The sequence below is a fragment of the Jaculus jaculus genome, chromosome 12, assembly GCF_020740685.1.
Source record: "Jaculus jaculus isolate mJacJac1 chromosome 12, mJacJac1.mat.Y.cur, whole genome shotgun sequence".
Lineage (NCBI taxonomy): Eukaryota > Metazoa > Chordata > Mammalia > Rodentia > Dipodidae > Jaculus > Jaculus jaculus.
Genome location: NC_059113.1, coordinates 18,421,637 through 18,444,447, shown reverse-complemented (window position 1 = coordinate 18,444,447; position 22,811 = coordinate 18,421,637). Strand labels below are relative to the sequence as shown.

Sequence of the window (22,811 nt, the reverse complement as noted above, 5' to 3'; positions counted from 1 at the left end):
ACTAACACAGAACAAATACAGTAAAAGAATTTTACTATATTTGTATGAGCTGGGGAGATGGTTTAGTGATTAAAGGCGCTTGTTTGTAAAGTGTGTGGGCTGGAGTTTGATTCCTCAACACCCACATAAAACCAGATGCAAAGTGGCACATTTATCTGGCATGTGTCTGGGGTTCATTTACAGTAGCAAGAGACATTGGTGCACACACATGCATGCACACACACACATGTTCAAACAAATAAAATAAAATAAATGAATGCAGTAAAAGTGAACTTCCCTAACTCATTTCCTCTTTCCCCTCCTCTCTGTCTACCTATCTACCTATCATTTATCAATCATCTATCTACCTCTACCTTTATTCATATCTCAATTTCTAGCCTCTCTATCTCCCTCTCCCCTCTCCTTGCTTGTTTTACTGGAAGGTCACCTTAGATTTTGTAAGCAGTAGCTCCAGTTCGAGTTTGAATCCCTTGGTATAAGTTTTCTAAGTTACTTTGCTCCCTCTGACTCAACAGCCTCCCTTCCCAAGAAATGTCTTAGTGATGCACTTGAGAGAACATTTTTGGTGGCCATGCCCAAATTCCAAAAGGTTAAGTAGTATCTATTCCAGGTGCTTAGTGTAGTGCAAAGAACATTGAACTTGCTGTGAGGAGACCTGAGTTTGAATACTCATTGCCACTATGCAGGCACCATAAGGTAACAAACTATGTGACTTCAGCCAAGTTTCTTCCCCTCTTTGGGTTTTGGTCTCACTCATAAAAGAAAGGGTGGGGCACTTTTTGTTTGTTTGTTTGTTTTTCAAGGTAGTCTCACTGTAATTCAGGCTGACCTGGAATTCACTATGTAACCGCAGGGTGGCCGCGAACTCACGGCAGTCCTCCTACCTCTGCCTCCCAAGTGCTGGGATCCAAGGTGTCCATCACTACGCCTGGGTACTATTGTTTAATTTCAGTACGTGCACCTCTTCTGGTACAGGAATGACTGTTAAGTTTGTATCACTTCTGTTATTTTCCTGTAGAAAAAAAAAACACGTAGTAAGCAAACACAAACAAAAGAAGGGAGAGCGGGGCGTGGTGGCGCACGCCTTGAATCCCAGCACTCAGGAGGCAGAGGTAGGAGGATCGCCATGAGTTCAAGGCCACCCTGAGAGACTGTACGGTGAGTTCTAGGTCCACCTGAGCTAGAGTGAAATCTTACCTCGAGCAAAAAGAAGGGGAGGGGGTGGAGAGTGAGAGGAGTAGAATAACTGTCAGAGGTCACACTCTTAACAGGAAATCAGTTCTGTGCAACCTTTCCATATCTAGCGACATGCTCAGTCTCATTTGAAAGGTTATTCTTGGGCTCAGTGCACATGAATGTAAATAACCTGTCCAAGCAGGACATGAGAGCTAACCACACGCTGAGGTCCATGTGCGGTGAGCCACGCATGCAGAACCTGGCTTGTCTGTGCAGCAAATTGAACTGTTTTTAACTGCTTCTTACACGGAAGCCAGACTTCCGCGACATACTCGGCCATGACTGCCTCCCCTCAGGGGTGGGCGGCCGAGGGGGACTCCAGCGTCATGTGAGGAAGGTGGCTTTCTCTTCGAGACATTGAATTTGACAGCAGCACAAACTTCTCAGTCATGCTGCTTTTACCACACAGGAGCTCTGATCATTGGCAGATTGTTGGTGACATTTCAGTATGGGGATTTTCATTCTTTTTTTTAAAAAAAATTATTATTTTATTTATTTATTTGCAAGCAGAGAGAGAGGAGAGAGAAAGATAGAATGGGTGCACTAGAGCCTCTAGCTGCTGCAAACGAACTCCAGATGCATGTGCCACTTTGTGCATCTGGCTTTTACCTATTGAAAAAAAAAATTAGTCTACAGTCATACCACCCTGAATGCGCCGATCTCATCTCATCTGATCTCAGAAACTAAGCAGGGGTCGGGCCTGGTTAGTACTTGTAGTGGGAGACTGCCTGGGAATACGGTGCTGTAGGCTTAGAAAACAATTATTTATTTCCTTTCACATATGTGGGGGCAAGGAGACACCAGGGCTTCCTGTCACTTTTTTATTTTTTCCCCAGGTAGAGTCTCACTCTAGCTCAGGCTGACCTAGAATTTGCTCTGTACTATCAGGGTAGCCTCAAACTCATGGCGATCCTCCTACCTCTGCCTCCGAGTGCTGGGATTAAAGGCCTGTACCATCACGCCCAGCTCCTGTCACTTTTTGTGTCTGGCTTATGTTTATGGCTTGGGAATCAAACCTGGGATAGCAAGCTTTGAAAGCAGGTGCTTTTAACTATGGGCCCAGTGCAGCCCCTGCATAGGTGTGTCTCTGAGACAGGGTATTGTTCTGTAGCCCAGAACCCACAGTCCTTTAGCCTCAGCCTCCCATGTACTGGGATTTTCACTGTAGCATTTTGCCTGCCCCTGTTTGGTCCTCCTCCTCCTCCTCCTCCTCCTCCTCCTCTTCCTCCTCCTCCTTCTTCTTCTTCTTCTCTTCCTCCTCCTCCTCCCCCCTCCTCTTCTTCCTCCTCTTTTTAGAGAGAGATTTGATGTGCCAGGGCCTCAGCCACTGCAATTGAACTCCAGACGCTGGTGCCACCTAGTGGGATTTTCATTCTTTTAGCATCCATTAAGTCAGAGGACACTCACAACTTTCATTTACAGATGGAAAGCCCAAGGCCCAGAGTGGTACAGTGATTTATCTAAAGTCCTGGCAGAAAAAGAAGTAGCGTGGTCCTTCCCACTGTATGGTTCAGTTCAGTATAGATCATCTGAACCAGCACCAACACACCCTAGGTTGGGTCCTACTTTAGCTCAGGCTGACCTGGAATTCACGATGTATTCTCAGGGTGGCCTCAAACTCACGGCGATCCTTCTACTACCTCTGCCTCCCCCTGAGTGCTGGGATTAAATGCGTGCGCCACCACACTTGGCAGGTTTTCCTTCTTAGGTGCATGGTGTTTATTTCTTTCTACCTCTTTACCCTTAAAATTTTATTTATTTATTTGAGAGAGAGAGAGGGAGAATGGGCATGCCAAGGCCTTCATGCACTGCAGACAAACTCCAGATTCTCACGCCCCCTTGTGGGCACGTGCGACATTGCGTGCTTGTGTCACTGTGCATCTGGCTTACGTGGGACCTGGAGATTTGAACACGTGTTCTTAGACTTCACAGGAAAGCTGCTTAACCGCTAAGCCATCTGTCCATCTCTTTTTAGCCATTTTTTTAAAAAAATATTTTTATCTATTTATTTTCAGCAGAGAGAGAGGGTAGCAAGATACAGAGAGAATGGGCATGCCAGAACCTCCAGCAGCTGCAAACGAACTCCAGATGCTTGTGCCACTGCACATCTAGCTTTATGTGGGTACTAAGAAATCGACCCCAAGATGTTAAGCTTTGCAGGCAAGCACCTTAACCACCGGCCAATCTCTCCAGCCCCCTCCTTACATTTTTAAATAAAGGATGCCAGCCCGTTTTCCTGTGGTTTAGTTTGTCAGCCAAATGGTCGCTTCCTGCCAGACTTTGAACTTGGCAGAAGGAATATGAGGCCCAGTGCTCTGCGACCCCCTTTCAGATAATTCCCATTATCTCCATATTTGAGTGAAAGCTCACTTATTCCCTGTGGGTGGCTCATCGTTTGGTGTGTCCATTGATGCAGTTAAGCTCAGTCCCTGGATAGTTACATGCAAACAGCTTTTTCTGGACATTGTGCACTGTTGATTTGGTAAATGAGGTCAGATAAACTCTGTGACCTTGAGAGAATCCCAAGCTGCCACCCACATTCCAGAATTCTGTCAGCACAGCCTGCCTCTCCTCCGGACTCTTAGGTACCGTTTACATGTGCTTCGACTCACAGCCCTTTCAGATTAGTCTCAAAATGATTTTGTTTTTGTTTTTGTTTTTCATTTTTCAGGGTAGGTTCTCTCTCTAGCCCAGGCTGATCTGGAATTCACTATGGAGTCTCAGCGTGGCCTTGAACTCATTGCGACCCTCCTACCTCTGCCTCCCCCCGAGTGCTGGGATTAAACGTGTGCACCACCATGCCTGGCTTTTTACAAAATGAATTTTAAGGCATCTTCAAACCTCAAGTCCAATGAAAGTAGGGTGGTGATGCTTTTGCTTTGAGGATATTTTGTTTCCTGGCTTTGTTTTGTTAATGGTTTGTTTTATTTATTTACTTATTTATTTATTAGAGAGAGAGAGAAAGAGACAGATAGAGTGCGAATGGGCATGCCAGGGCCTCTAGCCACAGCAAACAAACTCCAGACGCGTGTGCCACCTTGTACATCTGGCTTATGTGGATACTGGGGAATCAAACCTGGGTCGTCAGGCTTCACAGGCAAGTGCCTTAACTGCTAAGCCATCACTCCAGCCTCCTTTAGGTTTTGTGAACTATTATTATTATTATTATTATTATTATTATTATTTATTAATATTATTATTGCCTGAAATTTGAATTCCAGAACACAAGTTGTCCTGGAGATTGGTAGAATTTTGTTCACTGTTAGGGCTAAATTAAATGGTTTCCTTGGCCTTAAGTGCCCACAACGGTGATATGGGGAATTGATCATACCACCCAGTATAGTGTGCCACTTGAAACTCAAGCATTGCTTATTTCTGAAATCTTCCATTTCTGGCAGTGGCTGAGTGAGGGTAATTGAAACCATGTTAAAGGAAACAACAGCCAAGGGGCACAGCCAGGCTTGGGAATGTTACACCAAGATGCTTTCCTGAACCTTGCAGCTCAGTGGTCTAGTTCTGCCTGGAAACAGAAGATACACAACCGTCTCACCTCTCCTTCATATGCAGCTTTAAGTCCTGTTTTTGAAGCTGCAATGACGTCCCAAGCTCGTCCCCTTGCCTGTCTTCCCTCCCTCCAGTCAAGCACTCAGTTCTTTGGAGCAGTCTCCCGATTAACTCTGCCCATTTTCACCCTTCCTGCTTGTTCCTGATGTCTGTTTTACTCTTTAGGCAGGACTCATTAAACTCTTCCTACTACCCATTCTTCCATTCGTTCAGTGAACATTCACTGTCTGTCGTTACACTTCTTTATAGAAATGTTATGGTGAACAAGATGCTGCTCCTTGACCTTGAAGCGCTCGTAGTTAAATGAGGAGGAGGAAGGAGTAGATGTAAAGAAACCATCGCCCCTGAGAGGGGCATGGCGGTGCATGCATGCAATCACAAAACCCTGGAAATTGAAGCAAGAGGGTTGCAAGTTCAAGGCCAGTCTGGCTCTAGGTCTCATGGAAAGATACTGTGTCAAAGAGTGAAGGAAGGAAGAAAGGAAGGAGAGAAAGAAAGAAAAAAGAAAAAGGAAGAAAGGAAGGAAGGGAAGAGGAAAGGAAGGAAAGAGAGAAGGAAGGAAGAAAAGCCAAAAAAGAAAAAGGAAGAAAGGAAAAAAGGAAGGGAGGAAGGAGGGAAGGAAGGGAATAGAGAAAGGAAGGAAGGAAGGCAAAAAAATAAAAAGAAAAGAAAAAGGGAGGAAGAAAGAAAGGAAGGAAGGAGGGAAGGAAGGAAGGTAGTCAGTTGGTTACATCTTACAACAGAGGCTTGCATAGTCAGGACTTGAGAGGGAATGAACTAGGAATCCAGGCACCCTATCACAAAGTAAATGAAAGAGTAGAAGTTCACAAGGAAGAAGAGGAGCGGGGCACCCCAATGTGTGTGGTGCACAGGAATTCATGGCCACATCTTGCCCAGGAGAACCACAGGGGCCTGGGGTGGCCTGCGAGCAGGCTGTAAGAGGGAGAATCTCTAGGGAGCTGGAGTTCTACTTAAGGCTTGGGACCTTGCATAGTTCAGGGTCCTCACCACATTCAACCAACCATGTAGGCCATTCAATCAGTTCAAATCTGACCGCGAAACTAAGAATAGTCTGTTTCAACTGACAGTTGCGATTTAAACGTGGAGGTAATATGCAAGAGAGGTGCAGACTTTCTCATTTAGGGCCTATGGGACTAGTGGAGGTTGACATATCAGGGAGGTTTTGCATATTTTAAAAGGGCCGGTGACTTTGTTTTTTAAAATGCATGGCAGAGAGCGCTCTGCCAGCAACAACAGTAGATAAGGAGAGGAAGAACTCTGGGTGCACATCACGTTCCCCATCTTCTCTGTAGGCGAGGAAAAAGAAGCGCCCAGATGTGCCTCCTCTGTGCAGCGTCCTCTGTTCTGAGCCGCCATGGGTCCTTGGATGTTTGTATGCCCGCCCTCCCTGTCTGGCAGTCAACAGCTGGCTCTGCATCTCCCTTTGGAAAGGTCCTCCTACTCCCCGCCCCCACTTGCAGAGGGTTCATCCTTCGGGGCTGGTGTTCTCCTGATGAATAGGGGATGGGATGTGAGGATGGGTCAGAAAACTGAGTGACGACACCTCTCCTTCCCCACTCAGTTGCCAGCTAAGGAACCCCAACCGTGGGAATACTGTGTGCTCCAGCCACCTCCCAGCTTCGTGCTGAGTTGCCATAACTAAATACCATCGGCCCAGAGTGTATAGCTCACCTAAGTGGGGGAACTGACCTTGCTCAAAGCAACCAAGCTATTTATACCCTGACCTGCCATAGCTCTGGCCACCAGAGCTTATTCTCATCTCATAGTGAGTAATCTCTTTTTTAAAAAAATATATTTTTGAGAGAGAGAGAGAGAGAGACAGAAAGAAAGAGGCAGACAGAGAGAATTCCAATTGCAGGTGCCATTTTGTGCATCTGGCATTATGTAGGTACGGGGAATCGAACTTGGGACATAAGGCTTTGCAAGCAAGCACCTTTAACTGCTGAAGCATCTCTCTAGCCCAGAGAGAGAGTTATCTGAAAGATCTCAGGAAGTATCAGTTTAAGCCTCCCTAGATACAAATATAATACAGAACCAATGCTCACACATTGATTTTATTTTTATCATACTTAAGTAGTGCAGTGGGCATTGTGAGGGCCTCAAAGAGAAGCAATAATGCTTGCAGATGTTGGAATCTAGTGGTGGATACAAAACACAATCAGATTTATGCATCATCAGTTTTTGGTGTTTGTATTGTGCATACAGTTGTGTGTGTGTGTGTGTGTGTGTGTGATGCATGTATGCATGTAGTTTGTATGTGTGTGGACGCACATGTGTATGTAGGTGTGTGTGTGCATGTGTGTTGATATGCACATGGAGGCCAGAGGACAGTCTTGGTCCCTCAGTCACTCCTCACCTTATTTTTTGAGGCAGCGTCTCGCATGGAACCTATGGCTCACTGATTCTGCTAGACCATCTAGCCAATCAGCCTCAGGGATTCCCCCCTGTCTACCTCCCCAGCGCTGAGGTTACAGGTGTATGCCACCATGCCCAGCATTTTACATGGGTGCTGGGGATCTGAACTCAGGACCTCATGCTTGCATAGCAGAGCATGCTACCCACCAGGCCATCTCCCTTACTGTTATTAGTATGTAATGAGTCGGGGGAGGGTCTTGCTGTGTAGCCCAGGTTGGCCTGAAACTCAAGCGCCTTTTCTCTCAGTCTTTCAAGTTCTGAGATCGCTACCACACTCAGCTGCCTTTTGTATGCGTCACCTCTCCCCCTTGTACTTTGTATGTCCTTTCAGCCTGGTTCTCCTGAGTGGACAAACGACACAGTTCACATCCAGGAAATGGCAGAAATGGAGGCTTTGATGGGACTGGAGCCACACTCAGGTAACACCCTTATAATGATCTCTTCTGATGGAGGGAGCTGACAGATCACTGGGTACTGATTGGAGGTTGACATTGTAACCATGGCCACCATTCCTTGTTCTGTCACATGCTGTTCTCAGGTCCAGTTGTAATAGTTGTAATAGGGGTATCAATTATTTCAACCATAACTAAAAGCGTCTACTCATAACAAAATGAATTGACTGGCCATCAATTCTGTATGTGAGGTTTCCTCTCTTTTTAAGAAAAGACTTCCGGAAAATCAGTTTGGACTCTGTTAAGTTCTAGTGCGAAGGGTAAGATCCTTGGATGGCGTGCTTTAGAAGGAGACATGTAGGCCTGTGAAGTGCCTCTCTGAAGAATGTTGGTGATCTCCCCCACACCCCGGGGACCACATTAAGAGCCCTGGCAGGGAGGATGCAAGGAAGTAACCCCCACATACAGGAATACAGATGTAGTACACCCTTGTTTCCAGAATTAATGAGGAAATGCTCCCGACCTTCCCATAAAAGGATTCCTGTAGGGAAAAGGGAAGTAGTTTTTCCAGGTCAGTGGGATAGTAGTGGCCAGCACCCAGAAGCACACCAGGTCTGCAAATGGAAAGAACTGGAACTCCTGGGTCCCTTTGGCAGTGCGTAGTCCAAGATGCATGATTTTTGTGTTTAGAAAGTGTGGTGGTCTCCAGCTGTGCACGGCATGTCCATCAGGCTGTGGGTGAGCACTTTTCAAAAGTAACACCTTGGGCTGGAGAGATGGCTCAGCGGTGTAGGTGTTTGCCTGTGGAAACTAATGACCCAGGTTTGGTTCTACAGTGCACACATAGAGCCAGATGCAGAGTGCGGCACATGCATCTGCAGTTTGTTTGCAGTGGCTGGATGCCCTGGAGTGCACATTCTCTCTCGATCCCTCTCTCTTCTCTCTGTCTCTCTCTGCTTGCAAATAAATAAGTTAGATTTTTTTTAAAGTCACAATAATTTAATTCTGACTAGAATGTAGGCATGTAGAACATGTGTATTTTTTTAAATTTAATTTATCAGTTTTCTTTTCAGTAAATATAGGCAGTTTGGTACCATTATTTAGGCTCATCTGTGATCTACCCCCTCCCATTAGACCCTCCTTGTTAATGAAAATGGGTCGTGCATTGTGGAGTTAGCCCCCAGTTATTGGTATGATAAATGTCTCTGAAAATCATGACCCAACATGTAACTCTGACATTCTTTCCTCCCCCTCTTCCGCAAGATTTCCCTGAGCCATGTTGGGTTCATTTTTGGTCTGCTTCAGTGCTGAGGTGTTGGGGGCCTCTGAGGCTTTGGCTCTCTGATTTGGTAGGAGTTGATTTTTCTCTGCGTTGATCTCCTTCCCCTTTGTGCTGGTATCCAGTTCACAGGAAAACATCACCCTTGCTTATTTCGCCAGTTGTCCTTAGTTTCAGTTGGGCCCCTTTTGAGGTATGTTGGGGCAGCTCTCTTCTTAGGATCTGCATCTATCTGGAAAAGAGAAGCAGATTCTCCAACGGAGAGTAAGTTAGCACCCGGAAAATTGAGATAACACTTACTTTTTTGATAGACAGTTTGATAGGTGTAGGCCCTCTTATACCCCGTGATTGATGGTAGCTTGATATTGTAGAATGGGCTTGTGTTTGGGTATGGTTCTGACTTGTTTCCCAGCTCCAGCTAAGGGTCTAGTACCACTGAGTGGATCAGTTAGCCAAATCAAGAGCAATTGATTCCTCACCATGGCTGTGTACCACTATTGCACTTGTGTGGGCATCACATCCGGTTATTTGTTGCTAATTAGGTTAAACAATGTGTTGCTTGGACAGATCTTGGTCATTTCCCCCAGTCGCCTATGTAGCGCCTTCTGGCACTAGACACGCTGACTGTCTGGGGACTGACTCCTGGTTTCCAGTCATGTCATTCCATTTTACGCGTCAGCTGCGTATGGAGTCTTCAGCAATAGGGTCTTACCACTGGCCTTTGGTGGGTCATCAAGTACTCTGACAGAAGTCTGTCATTGTTTTGGGAAACCTTGTAGGTTTCTCTGACCAAAAGCTCATTGTGGATGGTAGGCCCAAGCAAGATTTTTTTTAAAGTGACACCTTGTGGTAGCAAGAGTGAACAGCCAGTAGTAGACTTCTTTTTTTTTTTTTTTTTTTCCCATTCTCCATCCACCTCTTGCTCTTTCCTAGGAAAACTCAGCTTAGAATGCTGAGAAAGGCACGAGTGCCTGAGCCATTGAAAGCCGTAATAGGAACTATGATGCAAGTCCAGGCCAGTTCATTCAAGCTGTAAAGTTAATATACCCACACATGGTATAAGCCCAAGATGGAATATTTTATCCTTTCCAGGTGGTTTTTCATTTTGGAAATAATAATAATAAAAAAGGAATGTTAAACCCTGCTGTTTTATCCGAGTTGTTATGCTTTGCTTGAGTGAGAAATAAGCTCCCAGTCTCTTATCATATTGATTGCCAGGTTGAACTAAGGGCCCTCCTGGGTAGATGAATTTGTCCCTTGGCTCACACATGTGGCTAAGACGCTGTGCTGTGCGCACATTGCTTACCCAAGAGCTGCCAAGTTACAAAAGTGGACATGCTTTTACATTCTTTTTTTTTTAATTTTTTAAATTTTTATTAACATTTTCCATGATTATAAAATATATCCCATGGTGCTTTTACATTCTTTGATGGACAGGTTGTAGAGGCATCCTGGCACTCTGGGATGCCACTGGGCACAGTGGCTTGCCCTTTTCTTCTCTACCTCTTCCTCCCCAGCCATGGCTCAGAGCCAACCACTGCCTGGCATTTCATTCTAGTGCAGTCCTGACTGTGAGCCAGGATGGATGCTTCTAGTTGAGCTCAGTCATTTCCTGTGATAGACCCACCGTGCACACCTTTTCATCTGTCACTGTGCGAGCATGAGGTGGCAAAGGTTCAGGCTGTGGCAGATGCAGGACGGCGCTGGAATATTCTATGAGGTGTGAGCTGGCTCCGGGAAACAGAAGAATCTGCTGAACAGGGTGGGCAGCTGCTCACGCTGTCTGGGAGGCCAACATCTGGAGCCCATTGGCAGAGCCTGCCTGGTCCTTCTACTTGGACTGCCACCCTGGATCCAGCTGTGACGCTCCTTCTCAGGGGCTTTTCAAGGAAGATGGCCTTCTTAAGTCACACTCGCTTTGGGGGCCTCCGAGCCTCTGTATATAAACTTAGACTAATATTTCTTGGACCAACTCCTGGAGCTGCTGGCACCAGGAGCAGCGGGTTAGGACCATTTCTAACAACCTTTGCCCCAAGGATCCAGCTGTTGCCCTTTTATAGCTAGGTGAATACCACCAAGGGATGTTTTCTAAAATCCATCCGAAGTACACCTTTGGGATTATACCCTATTCTTACGTTTATGGGCCCTGCTCGCCTGTCACCTTGTAGCCGTGGGAAATCATTTCATGACTTTGCAGAATGCAAAGATCTGCTTCTCTTGACTTCTCTCCTTGCCCGTGGTGTAAGGAAGCAGCTTTTAAGTGCTTGTCAGTGAAAAGGGGGAGGGAGCATTTCCTTTACTACATCTCCAGAAGGCATTGTTTTTATTATCATTATTATTATTATTATTTGCCGTAGGGCCTCACACATGCTAGCTGAGCACTGTACCATTGAGCTGTATCTCCAGCCCCTTTTTGCTGCAATTTCAGTTTGAGATGAGATTGTGCCAAGTATCTCCAGTTAGCCTCGAAATTGTGTAATCCTCCTGTCCCAGCATCCCAAGAAGTTAGGAAAACAGGCTTATACCACCAAACCCAGATTTATCTCAGAGGGCACCTTCCAAAACTTTTACAGTAGTTCTGTTTTCATCAGGCCTCTCATTGTACAAAGACTCCAAGGTGCAGTAGAAGTGGCTTGCTCTGGCTATGTGGCCCGTCGCCCCCAGAAACAGAACCCTGCTCTGATCAAGTTCTTTTCTTCATCTGCTAAGCCCATCTGCTCCCTACACCAAGCACTGCTTGGGGGGTTTCCTTCCCCACTGGGTCATTTTCTTAAACCTTTTTTTGCCTGGTGAAGAATGTCTAGCTACTTTGGCTTCTGAGGGCTTACAAATAGAAACTTTGTCTCCGTGGGGACATGATGGAAACAAATGCACAAAGCCTTGACAACTAGAACCCAAACTGGGGTGCTCCCACAGTGCTGTTTTCTGAGCAAGTGTCTTTAGCCACTGAGCCAGCCTGAGTGCTATTTTCCAAAGGAGCTTGCAGGCAGGCAGAACTGGCCAGAGTGCTCTGAGTGAATTGGTAAGGGTGAGGCAAAGATGTGGTGCCCACACCTATAATTCCATATGTCTCTGTTTATCTGAAGTTGATCATGACCTACGTAAGGAACTCATGAAGAAAAGACGGCGGTCGGATCAAGAGCGGAGATTCCGAGTGTTCCCCTCCATGGAGCAAAGTGCTCTGAAGGAATGTGAGTGCCGTGAAATGGTGGTACGCCTTATTTCAACACAGCTGTATCATTTCCAACTGTGTTCAGATGCTCAGAAGAGTCACTTCCCTCATTGCTGAGATAAAACTCCCAATCAGAGGCAGCTTCAGAAAGGAAAATGTTTATTTCGGCCTATAGTTTCAAAGGGGAAATGTCTACCATGGCCAGGAAAACATGGTGGGAGAGAGAGCTGGTGCCACATCGTCACATCAGCATGGAGGAAGGAGAAATGCCAAGAGCACCAAGGGGGGCCAGGCAGTAACACCTCAAGGCCCGCCCCCAGTGACACAAGTCCTCACTAAGACTTTATCTCCTAGACTTTTCCAAACAGCGCCACCAACTGGGGATTAAATATTCAAATGCCCAAGTCAATGGGGGACATAAGGTTAAATTCTGAAGCTGGACGGGACATCTTTAAAGCGCACCTGCTCCTCAAATTCTCTGCAGAGATAACGTAATTTGACCATTTCTCTCCAGGCTGCACTGAGCAGGATGGATGTTACCAAAACAACTTATTCCTGATGAGAAGACAGTCTAGAAGGGCTTAGTTTGATTTCTTAGTGGTATTTCTATGGTGTCTACAAGAGAGAAGAGTCTAGAAGGGATAAAGCCTGTGACAATACAGGGGCTGAGTTCTGTTATACACGGAGGGTCAGAATCAACACTGCTGTCTGGAGAGCAGTTATCTGCAGGGCACGTGGCTCGCTCCCTAGTTGAACTCACTTCATGTCTTCTCCTCGGTCTTCAGCTTTGGAGCTTGGGGGATCTTGCCAGGAGCATCCCAGCTAACGCATGTCTGTTGATTCCAGATGAAAAACTGGAGTCTCGGACCAGAAGGGTTTTGAGCAATACATATCAGAAAATGATTCATTCAGTCTTCCTAGATGACTGCATTCCCAGCGGAGTCAAGTATCTCATGTGAGTCTGAGATCCACACCCTCCAGTCTTCCCTGGGTGGTTGTGGGTGCTCCTTCCCCCTACAGCGAAAAAAGAAAAAAGGAAAAAAAAATAGCTTTGATTCGAATTGAGCATAGAAGGATGCTGAAACCTCCGCAGCCATGAGCCATTATTCTTCTCACTGATAGTGCGGTGACTATTGTCCGCCAATCTGCTGAGGGCTTCACAGATACCAAGTTTCATGTCACCCTCTCTACATGCCTCTATAGGAGGAGCTGATGTGATGTCCCATTTTACTGACTGGTGCTCAAAGAGGCCAGGGCGTCAAACAAAGTCATACTGTTGATAAGTGGAAAGGTCCAAACCCCAGTGTGACTATGAGCCTGTGTGTGTTGAGCTGACAAGGCTACAGTTTGTCGTTTTCAGGAGACCATAGCTGCTTCCTGTACTGTTTTATCATGAGTTTTATCATGGATAAGAATGTGCGATTTCTGTTATGGAGATGGTTCCGCAGTTAAAGGTGCTGGCTTGCAACACTGGCCAGCCTTAGCCGGGCGTGGTGGCACACGCCTTTAATCCCAGCACTCGGGAGGCAGAGATAGGAAGATCGCTGTGAATTCCAGGTCAGCCTGGGCTAGAGCGAGACCCTACCTCAAAAAAACAAAAACAAACAAACAAAAAGCTGGCTAGCCTGGGGTTGATTCCCCAGTGCCCATGTAAAGCCAAAAGCACAAAATGGTGCAAATGTCTGGAGTTTGTTTTCATCCTCTCTCTCTTCCCTCATAAAAAAAAATGAGGGGTGGAGAGATGGCTTAGCATTTAAGATGTTTGCCTGCAAAGCCAAAGGATCCTGGTCCAATTCTCCGGGCCCCACATAAGCCAGATGCACAAGGGTACATGCATCTAGAGTTCATTTGCAGTGGCTGGAGGCACTGGCATGCCCATTCTCCCTCTCCCTCCCTCTCTCTATCTTTTTCTCTCTTTCTTTATAAGTCTTTCTCTCTCTCAAGTAAATAAATAAAATATATTTAACACAAAAAAAGATAATCCTAAACCACTAAATACCTTCAATGACTACAGAACAGGGTATGCACCACAAAAACTCTTAACTAAAAATAAAAAATATTCCTTGAAAAAAGAATATGCAATCTCCATAGAACACAAGCAAGGATGGTTCATGTTTGTATGGACAGTACAGGGTTCATGGAGAATTATCCTGACCAAGTATTTTTGCATAGTCCCATTTGCTTCCTAGCCCAACTCTGTATAGCAAATGGAATAAGAAACCTCTTTGATCAAGGAGAGAGTACAGAGTTGGAAGGATGTAGAGACATGTCAGGATCAAAACTCAGTTTCTTAACTGGGCATGGCGATGCATGCCTTCAATCCCAGCACCTGGGAGGCAAAGATAGGAGAATTACTGAAGGTTCAAGGCCACCCTGAGACTACAAAGTGAGTTCTAGGTCAGCCTGAGCTACAGTGAGACTCTACCTCAAAAAAACAAAGTTCAGTTTCTTTGCAGTCTGTTCTAATAGTCTTCCTTCTCTACTTACTGCATATTTTAAAATTAATGTAGAAACAGGCTTCTTGCCTTGATTGAAAAGCCATCACTGGACCCCATCTACATTGGATTATTGGGAAGCACTGGAGCTGGGAAGAGCTCCTTAATCAATGCCATTATCCAGCAAGCCATGTTCCTACCAGTGTCTGGAGAAAACACCTGTACTTCGTGCATCGTGCAAGTGAGCTCTGGCTGTTGTGAGTGCTTTGAGGCCAAAATCCACCTGCTCTCTGACCAGGTAAACAGGAACCTCATACCCCCCTCCTTCTCATGTTTCCTTCCTTTTCTCCTGTTGTTTCCTGACTCATGTCTCTTCTCACTCTCAGAGATAATATTACATTCCTTATAAACAGAGCGTGTGCCTTTGTTGAAGGAAAAGAAAACACTTCAAAATTGCAGAACACAGGAGAATAGGATGGAGGGTGTTAGCCTCGGTTCTGTCCCGGGGCTCTGGGCCAGCCGCTTCCTCCTTTGAGCCCCTGTTTCCTCTTTTACAAAACAAGGAGGGCGAAGTAGCAGACTGTAGGTGCTCTCTGCACCCCCTTTTGCTATCGTTCCCACCTTCTGTGTCCTGGGACATGGCTCTGCTCTGCCTTGGCAGGAATGGAAGGAGGAACTGCGGAACCTGACCATGCTCCTGCACAGGACCCAGGAGCTCCGCGGGGAAGAGGCGGGTGACGGGGACAGCGATGACGCAGTGGAAGAAGCCACCTGGAGACTACAGATGGTCTATGGACCGGGGGCGGAGAGGAGGCGCTATGAGGACTTACTAAGGACGAAGCCCAAAGGGAAGATTCCCACCTCGAGAGTCATCACTCTCAAGGCAGAAGAGGTGACAGCAAGATTGTTCTCTTTATTTTGTTATGCATATTTATGATTTCACTAAGTTGAACGTATTTTCATGGGAATCACCCAACGTGCAGTGTTTTTATTAGAAATAAGTTGGTATCCAGACCAAGATTCCCTGTGACCCAAGTTACTTAAAAATTTTTTTTTGTTTATTTTTATTTATTTATTTGAGAGCAACAGACAGAGAAAGGGGGGCAGGGAGAGAGAGAGAGAGAGAGAATGGGCACGCCAAGGCTTCCAGCCACCGCAAACGAACTCCAGATGCATGCGCCCCCTTGTGCATCTGGCTAATGTGGTCCTGGGGAGTCGAGCCTTGAACCAGGGTCCTTAGGCTTCACAGGCAAGCGCTTAACCGCTAAGCCATCTCTCCTGCCCCCAAGTTACTTTTTATTTATGGCTGTCAAATAGGACATTTTAGTGCTTAAGTACAGCTTTTATACACAGAAAGACTAAGAAAGACTAGTTAGTTGAGGATTCATTTGGGAGGTTTGGCTTCAAATGATAAAAGAAATAACAGCATGTGGAGGCCTAAGTAAACAGAAGTTCGTTCATGTTCTCGTATAAGACATTTGGAAGCAGTAGGGTCTTAAGTTGATTTAGTGGCTCAACCATGTCGAGACCACCGTCTCCCCAGCCCCCTTGGCAACTCCGTCACACTTGTCACCTCCTAGTGACAGAGCTGCCATTGCTGCTGAATCTTCGACTTTGCATCTAACCTCGTGGAAAGAAGTGCATACATGTTGGCACCAATCACACCCATCCTTTTTTGTAAGTAAAAACTTCCCCAGCAAACAGCCTTGCTAAATTTGCGCATGGATTTCATTGCACAGGACTGGGCAGTGTGGTCGTTCCCAGAGAAGGTAGCAAGCAGACCTGGTTAGACAGGCTCAGCCTTGCTCCCAGTGCCTCCCAAACGAGGATCAGAAAGGATTTCGCTAGTCTGGGTCTGGACGGACGCTGATTGGCAGCTCGTAGGGCAAGACTCTGCCTGTTTTCAGATCAGCATTCATGTGATTAAGTTGAAATTTATTAAGACAAAATGTTTGTGGAACCAACATTCTGTTTATGAAATTTGCACATTAAAAGCAGTTTCCCTTGCTTCTTGGAGTTAATTTTTAAAATGCTGTTCTTTTATTTATAAGTTTGACAGGTTTTGCACAAATTAAGATCAGTTGATTACACTTCTCCAGGATGGTAATACCGTTACCCCTGATCAACAAAGCAAATCCTTCTTAAATGTTCAGTGTTACTCATGTAATTCAATGTCCTTGGACTTCTTCATGTTATAAAGTTGAGTATGTTTGTTTCTCTCAACATGTTTCACACCCCGAGGCAGGCATGGTTCTGCACACCTGCAGTGCCAACAGTTAGGAGGCTGAGAAAGGAGGATCACAAGTTGGAGATCAATTTGGGCTACAGAGATCCTGTCTCTTAAAAAGTCAAATTCTTGGGCTGCAGAGATACAGTCTCTTGGAAAGTCAAATTCTTGGGCTTAAGAGATGGCTTGGTGGTTAAAGCGCTTGTTTGCAAAACCTAAGGACTCATGTTTGACTCTCCAGGTCCCACGTAAGCCAGGCTCACAATGTGACGCAAGTGTGCCAGGTCGCCCATGCACACAAGATGGCTAGAGTTCGATTGCAGTGGCTGGAGGCCCTGACATGCCAGTTATCTCCACCTCCTTGCTCTTTCTCTGATAAAATAATAAGAATAATAATAATAAAGGGGGAAAAAGTCAATACTTGATGGGAGCACTTAGACACCCAGTGAATGAACCCTTTCCATTCCCTTTAATATTTGTATAAAATCAAACAAATATAGTAGCCATTTCTTTCATTTATTTATTTTATTTATTCGAGAGAGAAAGAGGCAAATAAAGAGAGTGAGAGAATGGCACTCCAGGGCCTTCAGCTGCTGCAAACGAGCTCCAGACGTATGCACCACCTTGCGTATCTGGCTTACATGGGTCCTGGGGAATCAAACCAGGGTCCTTTACCTTTGCAGGCAAGCACCTTAGCTGCCAAGCTGTCTCTTCAGCCTTATAGTAGCCAGTTCTAATATGTAAAGGATATTACTATTAAAATGATTATATTTTGGGGTTTTAAAATCAGACTGAACATTATTCAGAGACACACAATGATGACAGTTATAAACTGGTTATATTACGTAAATACACACAATTTACACAAAGGTCTCAAGACAGCATTCACCATTCACCAAGTCGGTATGCAGATCTTTATCCATAGAAACAGGAGAGGAAGAGGCACCGCGTCTGTGAGTGAGAGTAAACAGGTTCCACTGGGGAATTGCACTGAGCCGAGGGAATGAATGCTCACCTTCCACAGCGGTTTTCCCAGAGCTCCAGTGTAGACAAAGGCTTGCCAAGCCCTTGGCTCTTCCTACTCTGTGTCTCTTAAGGAGCTTTGTACTATCTCCACTTCCACTATTTGTCTGGTTCATTGGAGCTGATGAAATTTGCCATTCTACACCCAGGCTGTCACAAATCCCACCGATTTAGCTTAAACTCACCTAAGAACTCCTGGGATTGCGGGTGTAACTCAGTTGGTAGAACATCTGCCTGACACGCCCAAGGCCCTGCATTCAGTCCTTACCGCTGTATAAAAGCTGGCTGTTGTGACACTCACTTGTAATCACAGCACTCAGGACAGGAGGATCATAGATCTAAAGTCCTTCTCAGAGACACAGTGAGGCCATCCTGGGGCTAAATGTGACCCTGCCTGAAAAAAAATAATTACATTCATTCCTTTCTCTTGGGATCATTCCATAGATATATATTAGCAATGGCTACCACCTATCCAAACCCTTCTGTGGGCTGAAGTGCCCAGAGATTCCCTGCCGTAGCTGCAGGCACAAACATGTCATTGTCCTCAGATGTGTCTAAGCAGAAGCAGGAGACTGGAAGCTTTCCCACTCACTATTGTTGAAATGTCTTGGAAAAGCTTACATCTAAAGGTACTTTTTACACTTGTTTCATACATTTTAAAACCCTTTTAAAAAACAGTTTTATTTATTTGCTTATTTATCTATTTATTTATTTGAGAGAGAACGAGAAAAAGAAAGAGCCAGATACAGAAAAAGAGAAGGGTCACACCAGAGCCTCTAGCCACTGCAAACGAACTCCAGACACATGTGCCTCCTTGTGCATCTGGATTATGTGGATCCTGGGGAATTGAACCAGGGTCCTTTGGCTTTGCAGGCAACTGCCTTAACTGCTTGAAGCCATCTCTTCATCCCTTAAAACCCCTTTTTTAAAAAATAATTTTTTAAGTCAATTTTCAGTTTGGAAAATATGGTCACCATACTATGATTGGTTTCCTATAATCATTTGCCAGCTTTCTAGTTGATTGAAATATTCACATTTTCCATGTGGGAAGCATTTGCTATAAGCAAAATTTAGCAAGTTGTGTTAATTTTAGAATCGACTGGAATTTGGGAGATAAATTTAGTACTCAGTGATGCTATAAGTGAGCTACGGTCCCCTTCCAGCCAAGTTGGGCTTCTTCATGTGCAAGTTAAGGAAGCTTTTCTTTATATATATATATATATTTATTTATTTATTAATTTTATTTATTTGCAAGTAGAGAGAGAGAGAGAAAGAGATAGAAGAAAGATAGACAGAGAGAGAGAATGGGCATGTCAGGGCCTCTAGCCACTGCAAATGAACTCCAGATGCATGTGCCCCTTGTGCATATGGCTTACATGGGTCCTGGGGAATCAAACCTGGGTCCTTTGGCTTTGCAGGCAAATGCCTTAACTGCCAAGCCATCTCTCCAGCCCAGGAAGACCCTTTTGAAAGGGTCTCGGGTAGCCCACCCAGGCTGTGCTTGTTATGTAGCTGAGGATGTCCTTGAACTCCTGTTCCTTCTGTGTGTACTCCTAAGTGCTGGAGTCACAGGCATGTACCCCTACCTCCTAGTTTATGTGGTGCAGGGGACCAAACCCAGGCCTTAGTGAGCGCTAAGCAAGCACTCTGCCAACTGAGCTACTCCTCTGGCCCCCACTAAGTTAAGGAGTTTGGACTTGCTGAGATTCTAGGTCCTCTTGGCTCTCAAGGTCTTGGTCCTTGCAAAGACTACCCTGACACATTGTCAAGGCACTTTTTTTTTTTTCGGGGTAGGGTCTCACTCTAGTCCAGGCTGACCTGGAATTCACTCTGTAGTCTCAGGGTGGCCTCAAATTCACGGTGATCCTCCTACCTCTGCCTCCCTATCGCTGGGATTAAAGGCGTGCGCCACCATGCCCGGCATGTCCAGGCACTTTCACCATCCCTCAGCATGCCTTTGATGAGTCTGCATCACAGCGAACCCAGGGTTAGCAGCTGTGAAGATAGCTGGCACATGTGACTTTGTCCTCCTTCCTCAGGCAGAAGAGCTGTCTGTCAAGCTGGACCCTTACATCCGGACCCCAAGCAGAGAGCAGGGTGGAGAATCAGCTGAGACACGAATCTGGCCCTTGATCAAACATGTGGAAGTGACTCTTCCCAAATCGGCACTGATTCCAGAAGGGGTTGTACTGGTGGACATTCCGGGCACAGGGGACTTCAACAGCAAGCGGGACGAAGTGTGGAAAAAGGTGATCCTGTTTTACAGGACTTCTTCTTCTTCTTTTTTTGTTGTTGTTTTTTATCAAGATAGGGTCTCACTCTAGCCCAGGCTGACCTGGAATTCACTATGGAGTCTCAGGGTGGCCTCAAACTCACGGTGATCCTCCTACCTCTGCCTCCCGAGTTCTGGGATTAAAGGTGTGCGCCACCACATCCGGCTTTCATTTCTTCTTCACTCAATGCTTCCACCTTTTCAAGGCACAAGGAATGTTCTCTCAAATCAAGGGATTTTATGAGCTCACTAAAGTTAAGTTATTTCTCTTTCTATGCTCTGGCATTGAACAGGGCACATATGGGTGGTCACAGAAATTGGAGGAGAGAGGAAATGACAGCTAGAACTAGAGTGTGTGACCTACAAGAAGGGGCAGCAGTAGAGATGCCTGGAGGGAAGTGGAGTATACCAGGGGAGAGTGGTTTGGGAAGGCTGGGAGAGCCAAGGATGCTAAGATACAACGCACAGTAGTCATTCACAAAGAATGCAAAGACTGTGTCTGTGTTTGTTGTAAGAGAAGCCCACAGAATTACTTCTGCATTTCTGTAACCAAAACGTGACAAAAACAGCTTAGAAGGAGAAGGATTATGTTGGCTCATAGTTTCAGAAGGTTCAATTCATCGTGGTGTGAGGGGCCTGGCAGAGCAGAGCAGCCCATCTCATGTGGCCAGGAAGCAGAAAAAAGGGACTGTAGGGCCAGGTGTGGTGGAGCACACCTTTAATCCCAGCACTTGGGAGGCAGAGGTAGGAGGATCTCCGTGAGTTCGAGGCCACCCTGAGATGACATAGTGAATTCCAGGTCAGCCTGGGCTAGAGTGAAACTCTACCTGGAAAAAAAAAAAAAAAAGAAAGTAAAGGGAATATATGAAGGAGCCAGGGCAAGATAGACATGCCCCCAGTGACCTACTTCCTCCAGCTAAGTCTCACCTTCTACCTTTCACCCCCTCCCAATAATGCTATCCTATTCTGAATCAATTAAGGGGTTAATCCATTCATTATGTTAGAGGGCTCATAATGTAATCTCTGGAAACACCATCACAAACACCCCAGAAGTGTGCTTTTTTTTTTTAAATCTAGGCATTTTTTTTTTAACCCAGTCAATTCAATATCGAAATTAACTCTCACACACAGTCAGGCATTACCTAGCAGTGACAGGTAGCAATGAGTCTCAGGGCCGCTTCCCAGGATTGCATCAGCTCTTCCCACCCCCTCCCGCCTCGATCCCTTGAGCTCCTGCTTGCCTTGGCACGTCTCTCCATGAAGCTCTGCCTTGCTCATAGCTTTCTCAGCCATTACGATCCACACGCTGCCACTTTAGCCCTGTAACCGAGGGACTTTGGGGTTCCTGGACCTAACCCTATCTCTTACAGTCTTTGTAACTTTTAGCTCAAATTCCCAGGAGGAAAACCTGGTAGACGGCTCCAGCTAGCGGAGTTCATTCCCTCCGGATCAGGTATCCATCTAGCTCCAGTGGCGGTGGAGGGGCTGCGTGGAGGGTCTGTCCCCACAGCCAAGACGAGCTCGAGCGGGAGTTGAGCTTGCAGTAACGGAAGATCGGGCACTTCCCAGGGGTGAGCGGAACCGGCGGCCTCCAGCCCTGCGAGCCGCCAGAGCTGAGCGGGAGGGGAGTCGGGTCTGCGTCTGGGGACTGGCGGTTGCGGTGTCTCTTTTTGTCCATTTATGAAGCCCACGTGAGGTCCTGAGTACCGAGGATGCACAGATGACAGGGAGGCACGCTCATTGCCTTCACTCTGTCAGCAGCTGTTTGAAGTGAAGATACTTGCACTTTATAAAACTAAGATTTCATCCCTGGCAAGATGCCTTGGGAGCATCGCTTCTCTTCATTAACTCCTGCTATATCCCTCATGATAAAAGCAAAACTCAATGAAAAGTAGATGGGAACATGCAGAGCCGAGCGTCCCACAGAGCCAACCTTTGGTATCCACAAAGAGCTGGGCCAGGGCCCCCTGTGAATGCCCAAATCCTTAGATGCTCAAGTCCCTTAGAATATTTGCGTATAACCTGCCCTTCCATAGGTATCAAATACTTCAGATCACCTCTTGATGACTTGTGCCTAGTACAGTGTAAATAACTATCATATTTTATTATTAGGGGATTAAATACCAAGAAAAGTACATACTTAGTACAAAATAATTTTTTATTAACATCTGTTTTGATTCACTTCTTTTCTTAATATTTTATTTATTTATTTGGATTTTCAAGGTAGGGTCTCACTCTAGCTGAGGCTGACCTGGAATTCACTATGTAGTCTCAGGGTGGCCTTGAACTCACAGCAATCCTCCTACCTCTACCTCCCAAGTGCTGGGATTAAAGGTGTGCACCACCATGCCTGGCTGCATTTTATTTATTTATTTTTTAAGTGAGAGAGAAAGAGAGAGAGAGAGAGAGACAGAAAATGGGTGTACCAGGGTCTCTAGCCATTGCAAATGAACTCCAGACGCATGCACCACCTTGTGTATCTGGCTTAGGTGGGTACTGGGGGATCGAACCTGGGTCCTCAGGCTTAACAGGCAAGTTGCCTTAACTGCTAAGCCATATTTCCAGCCCACATAAGCAATTTTTAAAAATATTCTCCATTCATGGTTGATTGAATCAGTGGGTACAGAACCCACAGGTATGGAGGGCTGCTGGTATGTGTGTATACATGTGTATGTGTGTGTGCATGTGTGTGTGTGTGTGTGTGTGTGTGTGTGTGTGTATGTAATGCCTGTAAGTGCACAGCAGAAGGAAGACTTGGCCTTCTGGGAGGAAACA

General features: G+C 45.8%; 1 protein-coding gene across 1 annotated transcript in view; it reads left to right on the top strand.

Annotated features, from left to right (window-relative positions):
• The first annotated feature begins 6,140 nt into the window (after positions 1-6,140).
• The window catches only part of Nuggc (nuclear GTPase, germinal center associated), a 54,575-nt gene continuing 37,904 nt past the window's right edge, over positions 6,141-22,811 (top strand). The window contains exons 1-7 of the mRNA XM_045130544.1: positions 6,141-6,252; positions 7,568-7,655; positions 11,994-12,098; positions 12,926-13,034; positions 14,590-14,812; positions 15,176-15,406; positions 19,804-20,013. Coding sequence (XP_044986479.1) covers positions 6,196-6,252; positions 7,568-7,655; positions 11,994-12,098; positions 12,926-13,034; positions 14,590-14,812; positions 15,176-15,406; positions 19,804-20,013 — 1,023 coding nt within the window. The 5' untranslated portion in view covers positions 6,141-6,195. The remainder of the gene's footprint in view (positions 6,253-7,567; positions 7,656-11,993; positions 12,099-12,925; positions 13,035-14,589; positions 14,813-15,175; positions 15,407-19,803; positions 20,014-22,811) is intronic.